At 47.6% G+C, this 23,132-nt stretch overlaps 1 protein-coding gene across 1 annotated transcript in view; it reads left to right on the top strand.

Annotated features, from left to right (window-relative positions):
- Positions 1 to 23,132, top strand: part of TOP2A (DNA topoisomerase II alpha) — a 208,611-nt gene that overhangs the window by 146,146 nt on the left and 39,333 nt on the right. The window contains exon 31 of the mRNA XM_063959788.1: positions 18,042 to 18,204. Within this exon, the coding sequence (XP_063815858.1) occupies positions 18,042 to 18,204 (163 nt within the window). The remainder of the gene's footprint in view (positions 1 to 18,041; positions 18,205 to 23,132) is intronic.

Here is a 23,132-nt window from a genome sequence, read left to right as displayed (position 1 = left end):
CACTCTTTATCAGTCTCCACTCCCTTTTTCTATTCTTTTTTTTTTTTTTTTATTAGTTTTTATTGAGGAATACTACTTTTGTGAGGGTACAGAAAAAAAGAAACTGGAATCGGGAAGGGGGACAGAGCAGGCCAAGAGTCTAATAACATGAACATACTTCTGCTTTCATAATTTAACAATGAAGGAAATAGAATTAAAACCATTAATGTTGAGTATGGCTCAAATATATACACTTTAAGCATAAAGAATAATCAATGCAATAGTAATAAGGACAAACCTGCATTTATTTATAATTTCTCCTGCAGAGTCCACAGGTTATCCACAAAATAACATTGGTATATGAGATAGCGACAGCGGATTGGCACCAAACGATCAATGTTTTCGGCCTCACAGAATGCAACTGGCCTGTTCCTATATCCCTGCATCCTAGCTCAGGCAATTCAGTTTTTTATTTGGTGTTGCAGGAGCCGGACCATGGTCAATGGGCTGCTGGTTTTTAGCAGCCATGAGCTTTTTTATTTTATTTTTATAGTCCTTTTTCTCTAACGTCCTAAGTGGATGCTGGGGACTCCGTAAGGACCATGGGGAATAGCGGCTCCGCAGGAGACTGGGCACATCTAAAGAAAGCTTTAGGACTAACTGGTGTGCACTGGCTCCTCCCCCTATGACCCTCCTCCAAGCCTCAGTTAGATTTCTGTGCCCGACGAGAAGGGTGCACACTAGGGGCTCTCCTGAGCTTCTTAGTGAAAGTTTTAGTTTAGGTTTGTTATTTTCAGTGAGACCTGCTGGCAACAGGCTCACTGCATCGAGGGACTAAGGGGAGAAGAAGCGAACTCACCTGCGTGCAGAGTGGATTGGGCTTCTTGGCTACTGGACATTAGCTCCAGAGGGACGATCACAGGCCCAGCCTGGATGGGTCCCGGAGCCGCGCCGCCGCCCCCCTTACAGAGCCAGCAGAGCGAAGAGGTCCGGAAAAATCGGCGGCAGAAGACGTTCCTGTCTTCAATAAGGTAGCGCACAGCACTGCAGCTGTGCGCCATTGCTCTCAGCACACTTCATACTCCGGTCACTGAGGGTGCAGGGCGCTGGGGGGGGCGCCCTGAGACGCAATAAAACATGATAAAAATACCTTACATGGCAAAAAATACATCACATATAGCTCCTGGGCTATATGGATGCATTTAACCCCTGCCAGAATATACAGAAAACCGGGTGATAGGCTCCGCCACCTTTTCGGCGGCCTTATCTCCTCAGCACACTGGCGCCATTTTCCCTCACAGCTCAGTTGGAGGGAAGCTCCCTGGCTCTTCCCTGCAGTCACTACACTACAGAAAGGGTTAAAAAAAAAGAGGGGGGCACTAATTAGGCGCAGTATTAAAACATACAGCAGCTATAAGGGGAAAAACACTTATATAAGGTTATCCCTGTGTATATATATATATATATATATATATATATATATATATATATATATATATATATATATATATATATATATATATATATATAGCGCTCTGGTGTGTGCTGGCATACTCTCCCTCTGTCTCCCCAAAGGGCTAGTGGGGTCCTGTCCTCTATCAGAGCATTCCCTGTGTGTGTGCTGTGTGTCGGTACGTTTGTGTCGACATGTATGAGGAGAAAAATGATGTGGAGACGGAGCAGAGTGTCTGTAACAGTGATGTCACCACCTAGGGGGTCGACACCTGAGTGGGAGGTACTGTTGAAAATTACGTGACAGTGTCAGCTCTATAAAAATAAAAAAATAAAACAGTGGTTGACATGAGACAGCCGGCTACTCAGCTTGTGCCTGTCCAGACGTCTCATAGGCCGTCAGGGGCTCTAAAGCGCCCGTTACCTCAGATGGCAGATACAGACGCCGACACGGATACTGACTCCTGTGTCGACGGTGAAGAGACAACCGTGATTTCCAGTAGGGCCACACGTTACATGATTGAGACAATGGAAAATGTTTTATACATTTCTGATAATACGAGTACCACTAAAAAGGGGTATTATGTTCGGTGAGGGAAAAACTACCTGTAGTTTTCCTGAATCTGAGAAATAAAATGAGGTGTGTGATGATGCGTGGGTTTCCCCCCGATAACAATTGATAATTTCTTAAAATGTATTGGCTGTATACCCTTTCCCGCCAGAGGTTAGGGTGCGTTGGGAAACACCCCCTAGGGGGGATAAGGCGCTCACACGCTTGTAAGAACAAGGGCTCTACCCTCTCATGAGATGGCAGCCCTTAAGGATCCTGCTGATAGAAAGCAGGAGGGTATCCAAAAATGTATTTACACACATACTGGAGTTATACTGCGACCAGCAATCGCCTCAGCCTGGAGGTGCAGTGCTGGGTTGGCATGGTCGGATTCCCTGACTGGAAATATTGATATCCTAGATAAGGATAGTATATTATTGCCTATAGAGCATTTAAAAGATGCATTTCTATATATGCATGATGCACAGCGGAATATTTGCCGACTGGCATCAAGTATAAGTGCGTTGTCCAATTCTACCAGTAAAATGGTCAGGTGATGCGGATTCCAAACGGCATTTGGAAGTATTGCCTTTGAAAGGGGACATTTGGGGTCGGTCTTTTAGACCTGGTGGCCACGGCAACAACTGGGAAATCCACGTTTGTACCCCAGGTCGCCTCTCAAAATAAGACGCCGTATTATCAGGCGCAGTCCTTTGTTGGCAAGCGGACAAAAGGTTCCTCTTTTCTGCTCGTGACAGAGGGAGAGGAAAAAGGCTGAAGAGATTACCCAGTTCCCAGGAACAGAAATCCTTTCCCGCCTCTGCAAAGCCCTCAGTATGACGCTAGGGCCTTACAAGCTCAGGCACGGTGGGGGCCCGTTCTCAATGAATTTCAGTGCGCAGTGGGCTCACTCGCAAGTAGACCCCTGGATCCTTCAGGTAATATCTCAAGGGTACATATTGAAATTCGAGACGTCTCCCACTCGCCGTTTCCAAAAGTCTGCTTTACCGACGTCTCCCTCTGACAGGGAGGCAGTTTTGGAAGCCATTCACAAGCTGTATTCCCAGCAGGTGATAATCAAGGTACCCCTCCTGCAACAGGGAACGGGGTATTATTCCACACTATTGTGGTACCGAAGCCAGACGGCTCGGTGAGACCGATTCTAAATCTAAAATCTTTGAACACTTACATACAGAGGTTCAAGTTCAAGATTGAGTCACTCAGAGCAGTGATTGCGAACCTGGAAGAAGGGGACTACATGATGTCTCGGGACATCAAGGATGCTTACCTTCATGTCAAAATTTACCCTTCTCACCAAGGGTACCTCAGGTTATGGTACAGAACTGTCACTATCAGTTCAGACGCTGCCGTAGGGATGGTCCACGACACCCCGGGTCTTTACCAAGGTAATGGCCGAAATGATATCCCTTCGAAGGAAGGGAATTTTAGTTATCCCTTACTTGGACGATTCCCTGATAAGGGTAAGATCCAGGGAACAGTTGGAAGTCGGTGTAGCACTATCTCAGGTAGTGTTGCGGCAGCACGATTGGATTCTCAATATTCCAAAATCGCAGCTGGTTCCAACGACTTGTCTTCTGTTTCCTAGGGATGTTCCTGGACACAGTCCAGAAAAAAGGTGTTTCTCCCGGAAGAGAAAGCCAGGGAGTTATCCGAGCTAGTCAGGAACCTCCTAAAACCGAACCAAGTCTCAGTGCATCAATGCACATGGGTTCTGGGTAAAAATGGTGGCTTCCTACGAAGCAATCCCATTCGTTAGATTCCACGCAAGAACTTTCCAGTGGAACCTACTGGACAAATGGTCCGGGGTCGCATTTTCAGATGCATCAGCGGATAACCCTGTCACCAAGGACAAGGGTATCCATCCTGTGGTGGTTGCAGAGTGCTCATCTTCTAGAGGGCCGCAGATTCGGCATTCAGGACTGGGTCCTGGTGACCACGGATGCCAGCCTGCGAGGCTGGGGAGCAGTCACACAGGGAAGGAATATCCAGGGCTTAGGGTCAAGCCTGGATACATCACTTCACATAAATATCCTGAAGCTAAGGGCCATTTACAATGCTCTAAGCTTAGCAAGACCTCTGCTTCAAGGTCAGCCGGTGTTGATCCAGTCGGACAACATCATGGCAGTCACCCACGTAAACAGACAGGGTGGCACAAGAAGCAGGAGGGCAATGGCAGAAGCTGCAGGGATTCTTCGCTGGGCGGAAAATCATGTGATAGCATGGTCAGCAGTATTCATTCCGGGAGTGGACAACTGGGAAGCAGACTTCCTCAGCACGACCTCCACCCGGGAGAGTGGGGACTTCACCCAGAAGTCGTCCACATGATTAAAAAACTCGACAGGTATTGCGCCAGGTCAAGAGACCCTCAGGCAATAGTTGTAGACGCTCTGGTAACACCGTGGGTGTACCAGTCAGTGTATGTGTTCCCTCCTCTGCCTCTCATACCCAAGGTACTGAGATTGATAAGATGGAGAGGAGAAAGCACTATATTCGTGGCTCCGGATTGGCCAAGAAGGACTTGGTAACCGGAACTTCAAGAGATGCTCACGGAGGATCCGTGGCCTCTACCTCTAAGAAGGGACCTGCTCCAGCAAGGACCCTGTCTGTTCCAAGACTTACCGCGGCTGCGTTTGACGGCATGGCGGTTGAACGCCGGATCCTGAAGGAAAAAAGGCATTCCGGATGAAGTCATCCCTATCCTGATCAAAGCCAGGAAGGATGTAACCGCAAAAACATAATCACCGCAATTGGCGAAAATATGTTGCGTGGTGCGAGGCCAGTAAGGCCCGACGGAGGAAATTCAACTGGGTCGATTCCTACATTTCCTGCAAACAGGAGTGTCTATGGGCCTGAAATTGGGGTCCATTAAGGTTCAAATTTCGGCCCTGTCAATTTTCTTCCAAAAAGAACTAGCTTCAGTCCCTGAAGTTCAGACGTTTGTAAAAGGGGTACTGCATATACAGCCTCCTTTTGTGCCTCCAGTGGCACTTTGGGATCTCAATGTAGTTTTGGTTCCAAAAGTCACATTGGTTTGAACCACTTAAATCTGTGGAGTTAAAATATCTCACATGGAAAGTGGTCATGCTGTTGGCCCTGGCCTGGGCCAGGCGCGTGTCAGAATTGGCGGCTTTATCCTGAAAAAGCCCTTATCTGATTTTCCATTCGGACAGGGCGGAATTGAGGACTCGTCCTGAGTTTCTCCCCAAGGTGGTTTCAGCGTCTCACCTGAACCAACCTATTGGTGGTGCCTGCGGCTACTAGGGACTTGGAGGCCTCCAAGTTGCTAGACGTTGTCAGTGCCCTGAAAATATGTTTCCAGGACGGCTGGAGTCGGGAAATCTGACTCGCTGTTTATCCTGTGTGCACCCAACAAGCTGGGTGCTCCTGCTTCTAAGCAGACTATTGCTCGTTGGATTTGTAGTACAATTCAGCTTGCACATTCTGTGGCAGGCCTGCCACAGCCAAAAATCTGTAAATGCCCACTCCACAAGGAAGGTGGGCTCATCTTGGGCGGCTGCCCGAGGGGTCTCGGCTTTACAACTTTGCCGAGCAGCTACTTGGTCAGGAGCAAATATGTTTGTAAAATTCTACAAAATTGATATCCTGGCTGAGGAGGACCTGGAGTTCTCTCATTTGGTGCTGCAGAGTCATCCGCACTCTCCCGCCCGTTTGGGAGCTTTGGTATAATCCCCATGGTCCTTACGGAGTCCCCAGCATCCACTTAGGACGTTAGAGAAAATAAGAATTTACTTACCGATAATTCTATTTCTCATAGTCCGTAGTGGATGCTGGGCGCCCATCCCAAGTGCGGATTGTCTGCAATACTTGTACATAGTTATTGTTACAAAAATCGGGTTATTATTGTTGTGAGCCATCTTTCAGAGGCTCCTCTGTTATCATGCTGTTAACTGGGTTCAGATCACAGGTTATACGGTGTGATTGGTGTGGCTGGTATGAGTCTTACCCGGGATTCAAAATCCTTCCTTATTGTGTACGCTCGTCCGGGCACAGTATCCTAACTGAGGCTTGGAGGAGGGTCATAGGGGGAGGAGCCAGTGCACACCAGTTAGTCCTAAAGCTTTCTTTAGATGTGCCCAGTCTCCTGCGGAGCCGCTATTCCCCATGGTCCTTACGGAGTCCCCAGCATCCACTACGGACTATGAGAAATAGAATTATCGGTAAGTAAATTCTTATTTTTTTTTCTCTGACGTCCTAAGTGGATGCTGGGGACTCCGTCAGGACCATGGGGATTAGCGGCTCCGCAGGAGACAGGGCACAAAAGTAAAAGCTTTAGGATCAGGTGGTGTGCACTGGCTCCTCCCCCTATGACCCTCCTCCAAGCCTCAGTTAGATTTTTGTGCCCGGCCGAGAAGGGTGCAATCTAGGTGGCTCTCCTAAAGAGCTGCTTAGAGTAAAAGTTTGTTAGGTTTTTTATTTTCAGTGAGTCCTGCTGGCAACAGGCTCACTGCTACGAGGGACTTAGGGGAGAGAAGTGAACTCACCTGCGTGCAGGATGGATTGGCTTCTTAGGCTACTGGACACCATTAGCTCCAGAGGGAGTCGGAACACAGGTCTCACCCTGGGGTTCGTCCCGGAGCCGCGCCGCCGACCCCCCTTGCAGATGCCGAAAAGTGAAGGTCCAGAAACGGCGGCAGAAGACTCTTCAGTCTTCATAAGGTAGCGCACAGCACTGCAGCTGTGCGCCATTGTTGTCAGCACACTTCATAGCAGCGGTCACTGAGGGTGCAGGGCGCTGGGGGGGGGGCGCCCTGGGCAGCAATGATAGTACCTTATTCTGGCTAAAAATACATCACATATAGCCCCTGGGGGCTATATGGATGTATTTAACCCCTGCCAGGTCTCAGAAAAACGGGAGAAGAAGCCTGCCGAAAAGGGGGCGGGGCCTATTCTCCTCAGCACACAGCGCCATTTTCCCTCACAGAAATGCTGGTGGGAAGGCTCCCAGGCTCTCCCCTGCACTGCACTACAGAAACAGGGTTAAAACAGAGAGGGGGGGCACTTATTTGGCGATATGTATATATATATATATTAAAATGCTATAAGGGAAAAACACTTATATAAAGGTTGTCCCTGTATAATTATAGCGTTTTTGGTGTGTGCTGGCAAACTCTCCCTCTGTCTCCCCAAAGGGCTAGTGGGGTCCTGTCCTCTATCAGAGCATTCCCTGTGTGTGTGCTGTGTGTCGGTACGTGTGTGTCGACATGTATGAGGACGATGTTGGTGAGGAGGCGGAGCAATTGCCTGAAATGGTGGTCACTCTCTAGGGAGTCGACACCGGAATGGATGGCTTATTTAAGGAATTACGTGATAATGTCAACACGCTGCAAGGTCGGTTGACGACATGAGACGGCCGGCAAACAAATTAGTACCTGTCCAGGCGTCTCAAACACCGTCAGGGGCTGTAAAACGCTCATTTACCTCAGTCGGTCGACACAGACACGGACACTGACTCCAGTGTCGACGGTGAAGAAACAAACGTATTTTCCTTTAGGGCCACACGTTACATGTTAAGGGCAATGAAGGAGGTGTTACATATTTCTGATACTACAAGTACCACAAGAAGGGTATTATGTGGGGTGTGAAAAAACTACCTGTAGTTTTTCCTGAATCAGATAAATTAAATGAAGTGTGTGATGATGCGTGGGTTTCCCCCGATAGAAAATTATTGGCGGTATACCCTTTCCCGCCAGAAGTTAGGGCGCGTTGGGAAACACCCTTTAGGGTGGATAAGGCGCTCACACGCTTATCAAAACAAGTGGCGGTACCTTCTCCAGATAGGGCCGTCCTCAAGGAGCCAGCTGAGAGGCTGGAAAATATCCTAAAAAGGTATATACACACATACTGGTGTTATACTGCGACCAGCGATCGCCTCAGCCTGGATGTGCAGCGCTGGGGTGGCTTGGTCGGATTCCCTGACTGAAAATATTGATACCCTTGACAGGGACAGTATTTTATTGACTATAGAGCATTTAAAGGATGCATTTCTATATATGCGAGATGCACAGAGGGATATTTGCACTCTGGCATCAAGAGTAAGTGCGATGTCCATATCTGCCAGAAGATGTTTATGGACACGACAGTGGTCAGGTGATGCAGATTCCAAACGGCACATGGAAGTATTGCCGTATAAAGGGGAGGAGTTATTTGCGGTCGGTCCATCGGACCTGGTGGCCTCGGCAACAGCTGGAAAATCCACCTTTTTTACCCCAAATCACATCTCAGCAGAAAAAGACACCGTCTTTTCAGCCTCAGTCCTTTCGTCCCCATAAGGGCAAGCGGGCAAAAGGCCAGTCATATCTGCCCAGGGATAGAGGAAAGGGAAGAAGACTGCAGCAGGCAGCCCATTCCCAGGAACAGAAGCCCTCCACAGCTTCTGCCAAGTCCTCAGCATGACGCTGGGGCCGTACAAGCGGACTCAAGTGCGGTGGGGGGTCGTCTCAAGAGTTTCAGCGCGTAGTGGGCTCACTCGCAAGTGGACCCCTGGATCCTACAAGTAGTATCCCAGGGGTACAGACTGGAAATTCGAGACGTCTCCCCCTCGCAGGCTCCTGATGTCTGCTTTACCAACGTCTTCCTCCGACAGGGAGGCAGTATTGGAAACAATTCACAAGCTGTATTCCCAGCAGGTGATAATCAAAGTACCCCTCCTACAACAAGGAAAGGGGTATTATTCCACACTATATTGTGGTACTGAAGCCAGACGGCTCGGTGAGACCTATTCTAAATGGGAAATCTTTGAACACTTACATACAAAGGTTCAAATCAAGATGGAGTCACTCAGAGCAGTGATAGCGAACCAGGAAGAAGGGGACTATATGGTGTCCCTGGACATCAAGGATGCTTACCTCCATGTCCCAAATTGCCCTTCTCACCAAGGGTACCTCAGGTTCGTGGTACGGAACTGTCACTATCAGTTTCAGACGCTGCCGTTTGGATTGTCCACGGCACCCCGGGTCTTTACCAAAGTAATGGCCGAAATGATGATTCTTCTTCAAAGAAAAGGCGTCTTAATTATCCCTTACTTGGACGATCTCCTGATAAGGGCAAGGTCCAGAGAACAGTTGGAAGTCGGAGTAGCACTATCTCAAGTAGTTCTACGACAGCACGGGTGGATTCTAAATATCCAAAATCGCAGCAGTTTCCGACGACACGTTTGCTGTTCCTAGGGATGGTTCTGGACACAGTCCAGAAAAAGGTGTTTCTCCCGGAGGAGAAAGCCAGGGAGTTATCCGAGCTGGTCAGGAACCTCCTAAAACCAGGAAAAGTGTCAGTGCATCATTGCACAAGAGTCCTGGGAAAAATGGTGGCTTATTATGAAGCGATTCCATTCGGCAGATTCCACGCAAGAACTTTTCAGTGGGATCTGCTGGACAAATGGTCCGGATCGCATTTTCAGATGCATCAGCGGATAACCCTATCTCCAAGGACAAGGGTGTCTCTCCTGTGGTGGTTACAGAGTGCTCATCGTCTAGAGGGCCGCAGATTCGGCATTCAGGATTGGATGCTGGTGACCACGGAGGCCAGCCTGAGAGGCTGGGGAGCAGTCACACAGGGAAAAAATTTCCAGGGAGTGTGATCAAGTCTGGAGATTTTTCTCCACATAAATATACTGGAGCTAAGGGCAATTTACAATGCTCTAAGCTTAGCAAGACCTCTGCTTCAAGGTCAGCCGGTATTGATCCAGTGGGACAACATCACGGCAGTCGCCCACGTAAACAGACAGGGCGGCACAAGAAGCAGGAGGGCAATGGCAGAAACTGCAAGGATTTTTCGCTGGGCGGAAAATCATGTGATAGCACTGTCAGCAGTGTTCATTCCGGGAGTGGAAAACTGGGAAGCAGACTTCCTCAGCAGGCACGACCTCCACCCGGGAGAGTGGGGACTTCATCGGGAAGTCTTCCACATGATTGTGAACCGTTGGAAAAGACCAAAGGTGGACATGATGGCGTCCCGCCTGAACAAAAAACTGGACAAGTATTGCGCCAGGTCAAAAGACCCTCAGGCAATAGCTGTGGACGTTCTGGTAACACCGTGGGTGTACCAGTCGGTGTATGTCTTCCCTCCTCTGCTTCTCATACCCAAGGTATTGAGAATTATAAGACGTAGAGGAGTAATAACTATACTCGTGGCTCCGGATTGGCCAAGAAGGACTTGGTACCCGGAACTTCAAGAGATGCTCACAGAGGACTCATGGCCTCTGCCGCTAAGAAGGGACTTGCTTCAGCAAGTACCATGTCTGTTCCAAGACTTACCGCGGCTGCGTTTGACGGCATGGCGGTTGAACGCCGGATCCTAAGGGAAAAAGGCATTCCGGAAGAGGTCATTCCTACCCTGGTCAAAGCCAGGAAGGAGGTGACCGCACAACATTATCACCACATGTGGTGAAAATATGTTGCGTGGTGTGAGGCCAGGAAGGCCCCATGAAGAAATTTCAACTCGGTCGTTTCCTGCATTTCCTGCAAACAGGAGTGTCTATGGGCCTCAAATTGGGGTCCATTAAGGTTCAAATTTCGGCCCTGTCGATTTTCTTCCAGAAAGAATTGGCTTCAGTTCCTGAAGTCCAGAAGTTTGTCAAGGGAGTACTGCATATACAACCCCCTTTTGTGCCTCCAGTGGCACTGTGGGATCTCAACGTAGTTCTTGGATTCCTAAAATCACATTGGTTTAAACCGCTCAAATCTGTGGATTTGAAATATCTCACAGGGAAAGTGACCATGCTGTTGGCCCTGGCCTCGGCCAGGCGAGTGTCAGAATTGGCGGCGTTTGTCTCAAAAAAGCCCGTATCTGATTGTCCATTCGGACAGGGCAGAGCTGCGGACTCATCCCCAGTTTCTCCCTAAGGTGGTGTCAGTGTTTCACCCGAACCAGCTTATTGTGGTACCTGCGGCTACTAGGGACTTGGAGGACTCCAAGTTGCTAGATGTTGTCAGGGCCCTGAAAATATAGTTTCCAGGACGGCTGGAGTCAGGAAAACTGACTTGCTGTTATCCTGTATGCACCCAACAAACTGGGTGCTCTTGCTTCTAAGCAGACGATTGCTAGTTGGATGTGTAGTACAATTCAGCTTGCACATTCTGTGGCAGGCCTGCCACAGCCAAAATATGTAAATGCCCATTCCACAAGGAAGGTGGGCTCATCTTGGGCGGCTGCCCGAGGGGTCTCGGCTTTACAACTTTGCCGAGCTGATACTTGGTCAGGGGCACACCCTGACTGAGGAGGACCTGGAGTTCTCTCATTCGGTGCTGCAGAGTCATCCGCACTCTCCCGCCCGTTTGGGAGCTTTGGTATAATCCCCATGGTCCTGACGGAGTCCCCAGCATCCACTTAGGACGTCAGAGAAAATAAGAATTTACTTACCGATAATTCTATTTCTCGTAGTCCGTAGTGGATGCTGGGCGCCCATCCCAAGTGCGGATTGTCTGCAATACTTGTACATAGTTATTGTTACAAAAATCGGGTTATTATTGTTGTGAGCCATCTTTTCAGAGGCTCCGCTTTTATCATGCTGTTAACTGGGTTCAGATCACAGGTTGTACAGTGTGATTGGTGTGGCTGGTATGAGTCTTACCCGGGATTCAAAATCCTTCCTTATTGTGTACGCTCGTCCGGGCACAGTATCCTAACTGAGGCTTGGAGGAGGGTCATAGGGGGAGGAGCCAGTGCACACCACCTGATCCTAAAGCTTTTACTTTTGTGCCCTGTCTCCTGCGGTGCCGCTAATCCCCATGGTCCTGACGGAGTCCCCAGCATCCACTACGGACTACGAGAAATAGAATTATCGGTAAGTAAATTCTTATTTTATTTTTTTTTGTGTGTGTTTGTGCGATCTTTCTAAAGAGTCTTATACGTACATTAGAAAGAGTCACTCCAACAACTCCCTGCTGGGTTACGACCACGCTTATCCACGTGTACAGTGCTGTTTCGGCAGGCGTCTGTGTAGGATGTACTAGCAAGTTCAGCCGACATTACCAGGCTATGGGCGGAGCACGTGGAATAAAAGGCATCTGTTCTGCTTAATAGGGGAAACGTGAGACACAGCCACACTGTTTCGGGATGAAGACTACGGAACAGTCACTGACGCGGCTGCCAACTCTGGTGCACCTGCGCTAGGCCTCAGGGATCATAGGCTCCAGGAGGGTAGTATGAAGCCGCGATCCCTAGGGTTGACGTCAGCAGTGGGGACTAAGATGCTCCCTTGGTTGCCCCTCCCCCCGGTCCATGACCAGTTTCCTCAGAGTTCCCGCTTCCGTCTGAGACGTTGTATCTGAAAGGACCCAGTCGCAGCATAGGCAGCTGTATGACTGGTGCGTCGGTGTTCACTGTAGGTTCACCAGGCGATTGTGTACATTAATAGCGTCTGGATCCACTCTTCTCACTAGCGTATTGATCGGTCCTGGGAGCGGGGTGAAGTCTCCCTGCATCCCACTCGCATGAGCCGGTTGATACAGCACTAAGTCTATCTACCTTTGAGTACGAATAGTTGGATAAGTGCCTGATGCATAGGAGTCTGTAAACTATTGCTGCTGCATTCTTTCGCTGTGGACATTCCTTAGTTAATTAGTGCTATGAAAGCCATTATATCCTTAGAGGAGGCAGCAGGGCCTTTGTTACAATCTAAGGCACTTGTGTTTAAACGTCCCAAAATAGTTAGGATTGAGTTTCCTAGGTCAGAACAGCTGACGGAAATTATGTAAGAGGCTTGTGTTACACCCAGTAAAAAGTGTAGATTTCCAAGGAAATGGAATTCACATTATCCTCTTCCGGCTGCGCACTGTTTAAAAAGGGAGGTGGCTCCCAAAGTAGATACGCATGTCATCTGATTGGTGCGAAAATGTACATTACCTCTGCCTTCAACATCATTAAATGATGTCACGGATGGTTTTCTTAAAACCATTGTCTACTTGTCTGGGGCAATCATAGGACCAGCCATGGCTTCAGCCTGTATGGCAAAAGCGATGGCAGCCTGGGCTGATGCATTGTAGGATGACCTTTCAATGGCATCTAGAAAGCAAAAAAATCATATTGCATATATCAAACAAGCAGCTATTTATATGGAAGAAGCCGCCTTGGATATGGGTACAATTTCCTCTCAGGCATCGGCCTCAGCAGTAGCAGCTTGCAGAGTGGTTTGGCAACGTACATGGAAAGCTGACTCAGAATCTAAGAAGGTTCTGGAGTCTTTGCCTTTTACTGGAGATCTTCTCTTTGGTAAAGAATTAAACAGTATTTTGGAAGCAGAAGAAAGTGAAGTTTCCTTCCACACACAAATCCAAGCCTAGATTTCCAGCTTTTTGGACTCCAGGAAAGGGTTACGGCAGTCTAAGTCTGGTAAGACTAACAAGCATTGGGCTACCACAGAAGGTAAGCAATCAGCCTGATGGTGCAGGCCTCCACCTGGTGGACCCCAGGGTGGGAGGCAGACGTCTTCATTTTGCACAGATCTGGCAGCAGTCTACCACAGATGCCTGGGTGCAAGAAGCTGTATCTCACGGTCATGCATTTGCTTTCATGCAACGCCCTCCTCAAAGGTTTTTTTTTTTTTTGTACTAGCCATCCTTCAGTGGAAACAAAGGCCAGGGCTTTGCAAGCGGCAGTTCAGAATTTGCTTCAGTTAGGAGTGATAATACCAGTTCCTCCTGCACAACGAAGACAAGGTTTTTATTCCAGCCTGTTTCTAGTCCAGAAGCCCAATGGGTCGTTCTGGCCCATACTCAATCTCAAAGTGCTGAACAAGTACATTTGGGTGCCTCGGTTTCATATGGAGACTTTGTTCCATTATTTTGGCCATGCAGCCGGAGGATTTTATGGTATCCATGGATATCAGGGACGCTTACCTTCATCTACCTATAGCACTGTCCCATCAGCGCTATCTCAGGTTTGCTATCTTCCAGCAACATTTTCAGTTTCAGGCCCTACCATTTGGACTGACCACAGCTCCCAGAGTGTTCACCAAAATTATTGGTGGTAATGGCATCTTCTCTCCATCAGCAGGGAATAAGGATTTTTCCATGCTTATTAATCCTGGCAAAATCTCAGGAATTGTTTCACTGTCATCTGCGACAGACAATAGCTTGTTTGCAGAGACACGATTGGCTCATAAATTTGTTCGGTCACAACGGATGACTCACTTGGGGGCTGTGTTGGATTCAAGTCTTCAGAGTAATTTTGCCTCTGAACAAAATATTAAAATTCAGTCAAGGATTCGGGAGCTGCTACACAGTCAAAAGGTATCCATTCACGCAGCAATGCATGTGATGGGTTTGATGGTGTCAACATTCGACATGTATGCTCAGTTCCACTCGAGGCCTCTACAACGTCTGATCCTTTCTAAATGGAATGGTTTTCATCAGACAATAAAAACGCAGACTATGGTCCTTCCTTTGGGAGTAAGGAGGTCATTAGCCTAGTGGCTACAGACATCCCATCTAGACAAAGGGAGACCCTTTTGGATATCAGATTGGGAAATTCTGACAACGTATGCCAGCCTTCAGGGCTGGGGAGCAGTGTCAGGAAGGAGTTGCTTCCAGGGGCAGTAGACCAAGGAAGAAAGTTGCCTGCCAATAAATAAATTGGAACTTTGGGCCATATATATGGCACTTATTCAGGCAAAGGGAAAACCAGTCCAAAACCACTCAGACAGTGCAACGGCAGTAGCGTACCTCAACCATCAGGGAGAAACTCGTAGCCAAAACATAATGGAGTAGTTAAGTCACACGTTTTAAAGTGGGCAGAACTTCATTATCCGGACTTGTCCGCAGTGTTCATTCCGGGAGTCCTTAACTGGGAAGTACAAATAGTAGTCACCAGCGCTAAGTTGTAAAAATTAAAAATAATACTCTAATTTAAAACAAATTCAGGACGGTAGGTTATGTTGAAAAAGGTATGTAATAAATGTAATAAAAATATCATAAAATCACAGATGCCTATATAGCATAATTAGGAGTTTAAATGATCATATAGAATGGCACATCCACATATTTCCTCAACACATGTTAATTCATACCCCGGCTAGGACTTCCTCTGGAATTATGTCCATAAACTTATTGGAGAGTTGATGAAAGCAATGGAGTAAAGAATGTCCCTTTTAAGCATACCAATGCAAGCGTTTCAAGCAGATAGGGAAACCTCCAATTTCTCCGCAGATGGAAATGTCCAGGGAAATGCTGTCCAATTGATGCCGTGTGGGTAATGATGATGAAAAGATCCAGCAATGTTGAGGGTAGTTTTGAGGATGTGACCAGCAGTCTCTAACTCGACGCGTTTCGCTGGTGTTGACACCCAGCTTCCTCAGGAGTGAAATAACTGGGAAGTGGATTTTCTCAGTTGACACACCATTCATGTAAACAGATCTGCAGAGGCTGTCAATAATTGTTCCATTCCTACTACCTCAACGTCCAGATGTACTGTCTCAGGGTCCTTGCTATCAGAAGCACCCCGATTGACTGTTTGACAGCGTGGCTCTAGAGACTTCCATTCTGAAAGCAAGAGGATTCTCGCAACAGGTAATTCAAAAAATTCTCAGTGCAAGGAAACCTTTATCAGCTCGCATTCATCACTGAATATGGCAAGCCTATATTCAGTGGTGCAGTGACAGGAAATTTGATCCTAGATTTTCAGAGTTTCCAGAGTCCTAGCATTCTTTCAGTTAGGCATGGACAAAGGTCTAGGGGTGGCTTCCTTGAGAGTGCAAGTGTCAGCATTGACTGGTTCCAAAAGAAAATTGTGAACCTACAGGATGTGTGCACTTTTTTCCAGGGAATGCTGCACATTCAACCTCCTTTTGTTCCTCCTACAATGCCTTGGAACTTAAGTTTGGTTCTAAAGGCCCCTCAAGTTAGCCTATTTAAACCACTAAAACAAGTGGCACTAAAATGGTTAACAACTAAAGTTCACTTTCTAGCTAAGTACTTCAGCTAGAAGAGTTTCAGATTTAGGGGCATTAAGTCTCCCTCATTTTCTGATTTTTCTTTTTTTTTCTCCAGATAAAGCGGGTCTCAGAACCAAATCTGGGTATCTTCCTAAGGTGGTATCTAAATTCCACCTCAACAAAGAAATTGTAATCCTGGCCTTCCAAGAGCCAGACCTTTCTGCGGGAGATGCATCGTTGGACGTAGTCCACGCTTTACGGATCAACGTGGATCGTACCAGTGCTATCAGAAAAACACACTTAATTCTCTACGGATTTCACAAGAGGATGACCTGCTAACAAGCAGACACTGGCGAAGTGGCTTCAAATTACTATTTCAGAAGCATATTCTCAAGCTGATCTCCCTGTTCTGTCTAATGTCTCTGCTAACTGTACTTGTAAGGTAGGTCCATCATGGACAGCACAACGTGGTGCTTCAGCAGAACAAATATGTAAGGCAGCCACATGGTCTTCCATTAACACATTCTTTAGACATTATGCCTTTGATACCTTTGCCTCTAAGGACGCTGAATTCGGGCGAAGGATTCTCTTGTCCAATCAGGAGCATCCCCACCACTAAAGTGCTTTGGGACATCCCAACGTTATCCTGTGGACTCTGCAGGAGAAATATTTGTTATGGTAGCCTTACCGTTGATAACTCTATTTCTCCTATGTCCACAGGGATCCCACCCTGACGCACCTGATTTGAAGATCCTTTCACTCACTAACCTCTTCCTCCTTGTACGGAAGGGTGTGCATGTGTTCTTCTCACTTGATTAGGGCTCTCTATGATGCTCTTGCCTTGAGCTTTGGAAAACAACTGAATTGCCTGAGCTAGGAGGCGGATATAGGGACTGACCCGTTGCATTCTGGGAGGCCGAAAGCTTTGATCGTTTGGTGCCAATCCAGTGTCACTACCTCATATCCCAATATTATCCTGTGGATTTAGGAGAAAGCGTTATCAACTGTAAGTCTACCATAACAAATATTTGTGGAGTCACTGTTTATTGTTAAGGCTGAATTAAAGGTGTTCAGTTTGCGATGTTTTCGGAAAATACTGAGTGCCATCCCCATCTGTTACGAATACATTCCAAGATGATCAAAGACCTAGAGGAGATGAGGCAGAGTACGACTGGCATATATTCAGTCTCCATAGTATAGTGGAAATGAATCTTATGTATAGCCATTAATAAAGGAGGAGCAGGCGGTTTCCATATTTGCGCTAAAGTGGCTCGAGCTGCAATAAGAACATGTCGAAGGCCGTACCGCTTATGTTGCAAAATATCAGGGAATATATTTAGAAGAGCTAAAGAAGTGAATGGGAAGAGTGATAAATTAAGTACATTATTAGTTTAAAAACATCTGCCCAAAATGGACCAATGACAGAGTATGACCAGAATATTTGACCTATCTCGCCACATTGAAGCCAACAAAATTTAGAACAAGTAGACCAAAATGTGTGTAGCCTGTATTGTGTTAAGAGTAACTAGATCACTTTTTAAGGCTTAATACAGTTTGGACTTCATGGTGCCTAGCGTCTTTTCGTGCTATTGCTTCCATTAAAATGTGTTACTCACAATAAGATGTGAATAGAACGCACAAGCTTTTGCTGATTAAAATGATATGCATCATGCCTATATTCTGTTTACGACCATGGCTCTATCTGCATACGAAATGCTACGCTACAGTGTTTTCTTTGAAACAGTAATGTAGTATTTTGTATGCAGATACATGTGCGGTCGCTCACAGAATATAGGCATGCTGCATATTTTAATCGGCAGTCTGCATTTCCGCATAGCAATGTTAAGACCTATTTTCGTCAAAGACTACCAACTTGAGTTGCACTGGACCTGTTGGCTCACTCATGCCAGGCATTTCCTGCTGTGTAGTGTATTGAGGTAAGATGAATGAGGACACATCTGTAGGTTCCCAGTGCTGTTCACATTGCAGTAAGTGGTTGCACTTAGAGTTAATAGTTTAGTTCAATGCTTTGTGCTAGCATGGCTTGAGGAAGTACTGCATTATATTCCTCACACTCACTGAAGTAGACTTTGTATTATACAGATGTGCAGTACTCATGGACTAACTTGACTCCTTTATCACTTTGTTTAGCAAATGTAAAGTATGTGTTGGACTCTGATGATGAAAGCAAAGCTCACAACTTTAAAAATGAGAGTGACATTGACAGCGATGGTCAGTTTGAGCCATGTTTAGAATCAAACGATGAATCTTTTGAAATCCCCAAGCCAGCACGCAAACCCAGAGCTGCCCCCAGGTGAGCTTAGATTCCATATATGGCTTTGCAGTAATATCTATTATGCTCTTGGAAAACTATAGTAATAGTTTATGTTCACCCTTTATTTTCATTTGTCTGTGAGGGTATGGTTTTCTAGCATTTACGTTTCAGTTGATGTCTTTAATTCCTCTGTTCACTCCAATACACATCACACCATTCGCAAAAATGGGATTTTGGTACTTACTGATAAATCCTTTTCTCTGAAGCCACTAGGGGTCACTGGAACATGCTCACACTGGGGACATCCCAAAGTTTCCCCCCTGGGCGGGAGATTGCTGAGGAACCAGCAACAGAAGGCAGCCATTACTAGAAGCAGAAGCTGCAAACTTGTAAACCTTAAAAGTATGAATAGCGTATAGCCGTAGTGGCTCCATGATGCCCCTGCAGAACGTCTGCAGTGAGCAGAAATGGACATTGGCGGTTGGCGAGCCTTTTAAAGATGAGCCTGACGAATCGTTATGCAAATCCATGGCCCCAAAGTGCTTCATAGCGGCTGCCCCGACTTCCGTAAGGGCGCTGATTGGGCCACAAATCTTCAAAGCTCGACCTACATCCAGAGTAGAAGGCATACCAGAATCATCCCGTAATGACGGGACCACAATTGGCTGATATGGAAAGCCGAAACGACCTTCTGAAGAAAAAGACGAATGTGTCCTTAAGTCAGCTCTGTCTTCATGGAAGAATGAGGTAAGGTGGTTTGCAGGACAAAGCACTAAACTCTGAAACCTGAGCAGAAGTTAATGCCAGTAAAAAGACAGTCTTCCATATTAGGTATTTGAGGTCTCCCTCCAGAGGCTCAAAGAAACTAGACTGGAGGAAAGAAAGCACAAGATTCAAGTCCCAAGGTGCTCTGAGCGTTACAAATGAAGGCTGTATCCCTAGAACTCCTTGCAAGAAAGTCTGAACTTCCAGAAGAAAATTGACAACGTGGAAACTTGAACCTTCAGAGAGTCCAGAAGCCAAACCTGCTTGAAGAAAAAGTAGAAACCAGGACAGTTGAAAGGTCCCAGTCTGAAAGCTGTGACGTTCGCACCAAGCCAGATAAGAACGCCATATGCAATGGTAATGGGCTGCTGTAACTGGTTTTCTAGCCTGCAACATTGTGCGAATAACAGCATCCAGAATCCCATGACTGCTCAAGATGTTGACCTTTATAGCCACCCCATTAAACGCTGTTTCTGTAAATCGGGGTGAACGAAAAGACCCTATTGTAACAGATCCAGATGTGTAGAGGCAGTGGCCATGGATCGTCCACCAAAAGGTAGTGCAGCTCTGAAAACCATGCCCTCCGAAGCCAAGCTGGTGCCACCAATATCACTGTGGCCAATTCTCTCTATCTTCTTGAAATCGTGGAAGCAGCGGAAATGGTGGAAACCGGTAGAAGAGGTTGTACGGCCAAGGAACCGTTAAGGCGTCCACCGCTTCTGCCTGAGGATCCCGTGTTCTGGACACGTCCCGAAAAAGTTGATGTTTCAGTTTGGACGCCATTAGGTCCACCTGTGGGCAACCCCACCGTCACATTAGTGCTTTAAAAACTTCTGGGTGTAGAGCACATTCTCCTGGCTGAAGATACTCGTGACTGAGGTAGTTGACATCTGGGAAGCAGACTACCTGTTGAATGACATTGTTGCGTTCGGCCCAATTGATGCAATAGGTCTACTTCAAAAGGATGGGATTGAATTTGAACGAACTGTAGGGATTCGGAGGCTGCAACCATGTTCCCCAACAAGTGAATAATGCGCAAGTGTACAGAAACGGTCCTCTGAGTAGTTTTCTGAACCATAAGGCGGAAACTCTGCTTTGTCTTCCGGTAAGAAGACTTTCTGAGCATTTGTGTTCAGTGTTATCCCTAGAAACGGAAGACGCCGTGACAGTAGAGCAACTGTGGCCAACCCGCGGCTCTCGAGCCGCATGCGGCTCGTAAGCTCCCGCTGCCATAGTCTGCAGTGCCCGGTGCCGGGCCTTGAGCCAATCAGAGCTCTCGGACCGGCAGTCAATCGGTAGTCTTAGCTGCCGGTCCGCGAACTCTGGCTCACGGACCAGCACCTAATTAGAGAGAATCAACGCTGCTGGAGAGTGGAGACTGAATGGCAGGAGAGGCGCACGCTGCGCTCTCCTCCCCTCACAAGCAGCAGCGCGGCGGTGAGCAGCACTTGGGGGGGGGGGGGCAGTGTGGGGTTGTGTACCTTACACTGGGGGCATATCTGGCACTGGGGGATGTGTATCTGGCACTGGGGGCATATTTGCCACTGGGGGGATGTTTATTTGCCACTGGGGGGATGTTTATCTGCCACTGGGGGGACGTGTATTTGGCAGTGGGGGCATATCTGGCACTGGGGAGACGTGTAGCTGACAGTGGGGGCATATCTCGCACTGGGGGTATGTGTATCTGGCACTGTGGAGGAATATATGTTTCTCTGACGTCCTAGTGGATGCTAGGAACTCCGTAAGGACCATGGGGAATAGCGGCTCCGCAGGAGACTGGGCACAAAAGTAAAGCTTTAGGGACTACCTGGTGTGCACTGGCTCCTCCCCCTATGACCCTCCTCCAAGCCTGTTAGATTTTTGTGCCCGGCCGAGAAGGGTGCATTCTAGGAGGCTCTCCTGAGTTTCTTAGTAAAAGTTTAGTTTTAGGTTTTTTATTTTCAGTGAGACCTGCTGGCAACAGGCTCACTGCATCGAGGGACTAAGGGGAGAAGAAGCGAACCTGCCTGCTTGCAGCCAGCTTGGGCTTCTTGGCTACTGGACACCATTAGCTCCAGAGGGACCGAACACAGGCCCAGCCTCGGAGTCCGGTCCCAGAGCCGCGCCGCCGGCCCCCTTACAGAGCCAGAAGCAAGAAGAGGTCCGGAAAATCGGCAGCAGAAGACATCAGTCTTCACCAAGGTAGCGCACAGCACTGGAGCTGTGCGCCATTGCTCCTCAGGCACACTTCACACTCCGGTCACTGAGGGTGCAGGGCGCTGGGGGGGGGGGGGGGGGGGGGGGGGGCGCCCTGAGCAGCAATAGAAACACCTTGGCTGGTGAAAATACATCACATATAACCCCCAGGGCTATATGGATGTATTTTAACCCCTGCCAGAATACAGCAAAAAGCGGGAGAAAAGTCTGCCGAGAAAGGGGCGGAGCCTATCTCCTCAGCACACGGGCGCCATTTTCCCTCACAGCTCTGCTGGAAGGACGTCTCCCTGACTCTCCCCTGCAGTCCTGCACTACAGAAAAGGGTAAAACAAGAGAGGGTGGCACTAATTGGGCGCAGTATAAATAAAACCGCAGCTATAAGGGGAAAAACACTTCTATAAGGTTATCCATGTGTATATATATATATATATATATATATATATATATATATATATATATATATATATATATATATATATATATATATATATATATATATATATATAGCGCTCTGGTGTGTGCTGGCATACTCTCCCTCTGTCTCCCAAAGGGCTAGTGGGGTCCTGTCCTCTATCAGAGCATTCCCTGTGTGTGTGCTGTGTCGGTACGATTGTGTCGACATGTATGAGGAGGAAAATGGTGTGGAGGCGGAACAATTGCCTGTAATGGAGATGTCACCCCCTAGGGAGTCGACACCTGAGTGGCTGAGCTTATGGAAGGAATTACGTGACAGTGTCGGCTCTTTACAAAAGACGGTTGATGACATGGGACAGCCGGCTACTCAGCTCGTGCCTGTCTAGGCGTCTCAAAAGCCATCAGGGGCTCTAAAACGCCCGTTACCTCAGATGGCAGATACAGACGCCGACACGGATACTGACTCCAGTGTCGACGATGAAGAGACGAATGTGACTTCCAGTAGGGCCACACGTTACATGATTGATTGCTATGAAAAATGTTTTACATATTTCTGATAATACAAGTACCACTAAAAAGGGTATTATGTTTGGTGAGAAAAAACTGCCTGTAGTTTTTCCTGCATCTGAGGAATTAAATGAAGTGTGTGATGAAGCGTTGGTTTCCCCCGATAAACTGATAATTCCTAAAAGGTTATTAGCATCATACCCCTTCCCGCCAGAGGATAGGGCACGTTGGGAAACACCCCCTAAGGTGGATAAAGCGCTCACACGTTTGTCAAAACAGGTGGCACTACCGTCTCCTGATACGGCCGCCCTTAAGGAACCTGCTGACAGAAAGCAGGAGAATATCCTAAAATGTATATACACTCACACGGGTGTTATACTGCGACCAGCAATCGCCTCAGCCTGGATGTGCAGTGCTGGGGTGGCTTGGTCGGATTCCCTGACTGACAATATTGATACCCTAGATAGGGACAGTATATTACTGACTATAGAGCATTTGAAAGATGCATTTCTATATATGCGTGATGCACAGAGGGATATTTGCCGACTGGCATCAAGAGTAAGTGCGCTGTCCATTTCTGCCAGAAGAGGGTTATGGACGAGGCAGTAGTCAGGTGATGCTGATTCCAAAAGGCATATGGAAGTATTGCCTTACAAAGGGGAGGCGTTATTTGGGGTAGGTCTATCAGACCTGGTGGCCACGGCAACTGCTGGGAAATCCACATTTTTAGCCCAGGTAGCCTCTCAACATAAGAAGACGCCGTATTATCAGGCGCAGTCCTTTCGGCCCCATAAGGGCAAGCGGGCAAAAGGCTCCTCATTTCTGCCCCGTGGCAGAGGGAGAGGAAAAAGGCTGCAGCAAACAGCCAGTTCCCAGGAACAGAAGCCCTCTCCCGTTTCTGCCAAGTCCTCAGCATGACGCTGGGGCTTTACAAGCGGACTCGGGCACTCCCCTAAAGTCTGCTTTACCGACGTCTCCCTCCGACAGGGAGAGGCGGTATTGGAAGCCATTCACAAGCTGTATTCCCAGCAGGTGATAATCAAGATACCCCTCCTGCAACAGGGACAGGGGTATTATTCCACGCT

This window comes from Pseudophryne corroboree, chromosome 3 (assembly GCF_028390025.1).
Source record: "Pseudophryne corroboree isolate aPseCor3 chromosome 3, aPseCor3.hap2, whole genome shotgun sequence".
Taxonomy (NCBI): Eukaryota; Metazoa; Chordata; class Amphibia; order Anura; family Myobatrachidae; genus Pseudophryne; species Pseudophryne corroboree.
Note: the sequence above shows the minus strand (reverse complement) of the source record. Positions and strands in the feature narration are given on the sequence as shown.